Below are 2,469 nucleotides of genomic sequence, written 5' to 3'. Positions count from 1 at the left end.
ACCAGGCTGGTCTCGAACTCCCAGAGATCTGCCTGCCTCCGCCGCCCAAGTGCTGGGATTAAAGGCGTGCGCCACCATCGCCCGGCTACAAAATTTTTAAAATGGCAAAATTACAGAGTGGCTCTGAGGGCTGGAGGCCAGTTGAAGAAGAAGTATCTATAAAAAGGAGAAATGGAAGTACCTTTATCCTTACTGTACCACAGACATGTCCTTGGCTGTAATAGCGTCCTACACTATTGCAAGATATGACATTTTTGAGCAAAGGGCACATGGGAATATCTTGCTACCGTTTCTTACACTTGCATGTGAATCTTAACTTTCCTCAAAATTAACATATTTATTTTTTAAAAAGTATTTATTATTATGTATATGATGTATGAGTCGACACACACAATCAAGATAGAGGACCACTTGTGAAGTCTCTTCTCTCCTCCCACCTTTAGGAGGGTTCTGCATCAAAGTCAATGCATCATGCTCGCAAGGCAGGCCCTCTACCCACTGAGCTATCTCGGCAGTTTGTAAAAGTTTACTCTTAAGTTAAATAGATCTTACAAAAAAATTCAATAAATCCTCAGACAGTTAAAAGCTAAGTATTTATATCTTAGCCATCAACATGTACATTTATAATTTTCTTTTTGAGACAGGTCACACTGTATAATCCTGACTGGCCTAGAACTCATGAGAGCCACCTACCTGCCTCTTCCTCCAAGTTCGGGGATCAAAGACATGTGCCACTACAACCAACACTGGCATGTCTTTTTAGTAAGAAAACCAAGATCTGTTTTAATGAGCTATTTTATGGGGTGTGTAGTTTTACTCTAGCTAGTCAGCTAGTCCAGGATAACCAGTTTAAAATGCTAAGAAAGACAGACAGATGAGAAGCCCCAGGTCTCCTGACTCATGAGACCACCATCCCAGACAGTATGTACATTTCCAACTTTTCCTCAGCAAGCTGCCTACTCTGTGCACCCACTCCCCTATATCACTTCAATTTCTCAAGTAAAAATGTATATAAATTAAGTAATTCACAACTGTAATGTCCCTGGAAGTTTTCTAGTTTTTGATGGAAGTTTGGAAATTTGGTAACTTAAGCTTCAGAAAATTATCTAAAAGTTCCTTTTGTTCTTTAAATTTCTGCCCTATGGAACTAGGGATATGACTAGTTTTGCTGCCCCCCAGCATGGCTGGCCTGTGCCTTCAGCACTAAACAAAGCAGCAGTGGAGGAGGCGTTTGTTTGCCTTACCAGGCCCCATGCTGGGGAGTGCTGGGTTGGAATGAGAGATGGTGTCACAGTTTGGCAGCTCTACAATTTACATTCCTATCCGTTTCTATAACTGAACTGATTTGTAATCTCCTCCTACTTCATTCACCAACAATTTACAAGATAACATTTTCCCCATCTCCACCTCCAGCTTCTTTTTTAATCCATACTTCTGCAACGTAAACATAGCCAGCTACCCACAGAACTTGAATTAGATGCCTGTGGTTGCTCTGGGATAAGAATCCTCGGGGCATAAAGAACACTTCTTTTAAAGGTTTCTATTATGAGCGGAACAAGCATGGAGCCTGGAAAGAGCAGTTCTCTCTAGGCACACTACCAGGGCTTCCTAGAGAAGTCTGTCTTCTGTTTATTCACATTGCCTAAACTTTCTTGGTCTATTCCTTGGGAACGAACTTCTCAAAGCCCCACCTCCTCTCATACCCCAATCATTTTATCTTTCCACAGAAGCGTCTCTTGGAGGTCAAACACCTCTTTTGTCACGGTGTCTACTTTCTGCTGAAGGCGCTGATTCTCCTGAAGAAGGAGGGAGGGAGATAATAAAAGCAGAAAAAAGTAAGGGTATTAGAAGGAAGGCAGAATGGAAAGGAGGCAGATGAATTTTAAAGGGGAGGGGGAGTCCATGATCAACAGAGCAGGGAAAGATGGCACCCAGTGTCTCACTGGCTTGCCCAGCAGTAAGCAAGAGAGGACAGCAGGACACAGCTTAGAATGTGCTGAGTGTGCACCGGCCCTGGGTTCCATCTCCAGCACAAGAAAAGGGGGTGGGGCAAATGTCAAGGGTACTGGAGAAAGCTAACTGTTCCAACAGCAGCTCTGAGGCAGCCGGCCAGCCTGCATTCCTGCGTATACACAGCACTCCTGTGTATTCATCCTGTGATAATTGCCTTTCTACCCAAGCATGGAATCACTTATATTTGCCAAAGGAAACTTATGTTTGCTTATGAACAAATGACCCTTTACCACAGACTTGGTAAAGGAGAACTAAAAAAAGGACAGACATGTCTTCTGCTTGACCATTCTGATTTCCTGTTGGCAAAAACTGAAATATCAAGAATATCATAAACTATATGAGAAACATGAGCTTTTAGAAAATAGGATTTCCGCCAGGGGATGGTGGCGCACGCCTTTAATCCCAGCACTCGGGAGGCAGAGGCAGGCGGATCTCTGTGAGTTCGAGACCTGCCTG

At 43.4% G+C, this 2,469-nt stretch overlaps 1 protein-coding gene across 7 annotated transcripts in view; it reads right to left on the bottom strand.

The window, feature by feature from the left end:
- The window catches only part of Lrrfip2 (LRR binding FLII interacting protein 2), a 104,846-nt gene that overhangs the window by 15,606 nt on the left and 86,771 nt on the right, over positions 1-2,469 (bottom strand). For 3 of the 7 annotated variants that reach the window (XM_026779008.1, XM_026779004.1, XM_026779005.1), the window contains one exon: positions 1,704-1,796. The exons of the other annotated variants lie outside the window; for them this stretch is intronic. In XM_026779008.1, the coding sequence (XP_026634809.1) occupies positions 1,704-1,796 (93 nt within the window). The remainder of the gene's footprint in view (positions 1-1,703; positions 1,797-2,469) is intronic. 7 annotated transcript variants of the gene reach the window in all.

This window comes from Microtus ochrogaster, chromosome 5 (genome assembly GCF_000317375.1).
Source record: "Microtus ochrogaster isolate Prairie Vole_2 chromosome 5, MicOch1.0, whole genome shotgun sequence".
NCBI lineage: Eukaryota > Metazoa > Chordata > Mammalia > Rodentia > Cricetidae > Microtus > Microtus ochrogaster.
Note: the sequence above shows the minus strand (reverse complement) of the source record. Positions and strands in the feature narration are given on the sequence as shown.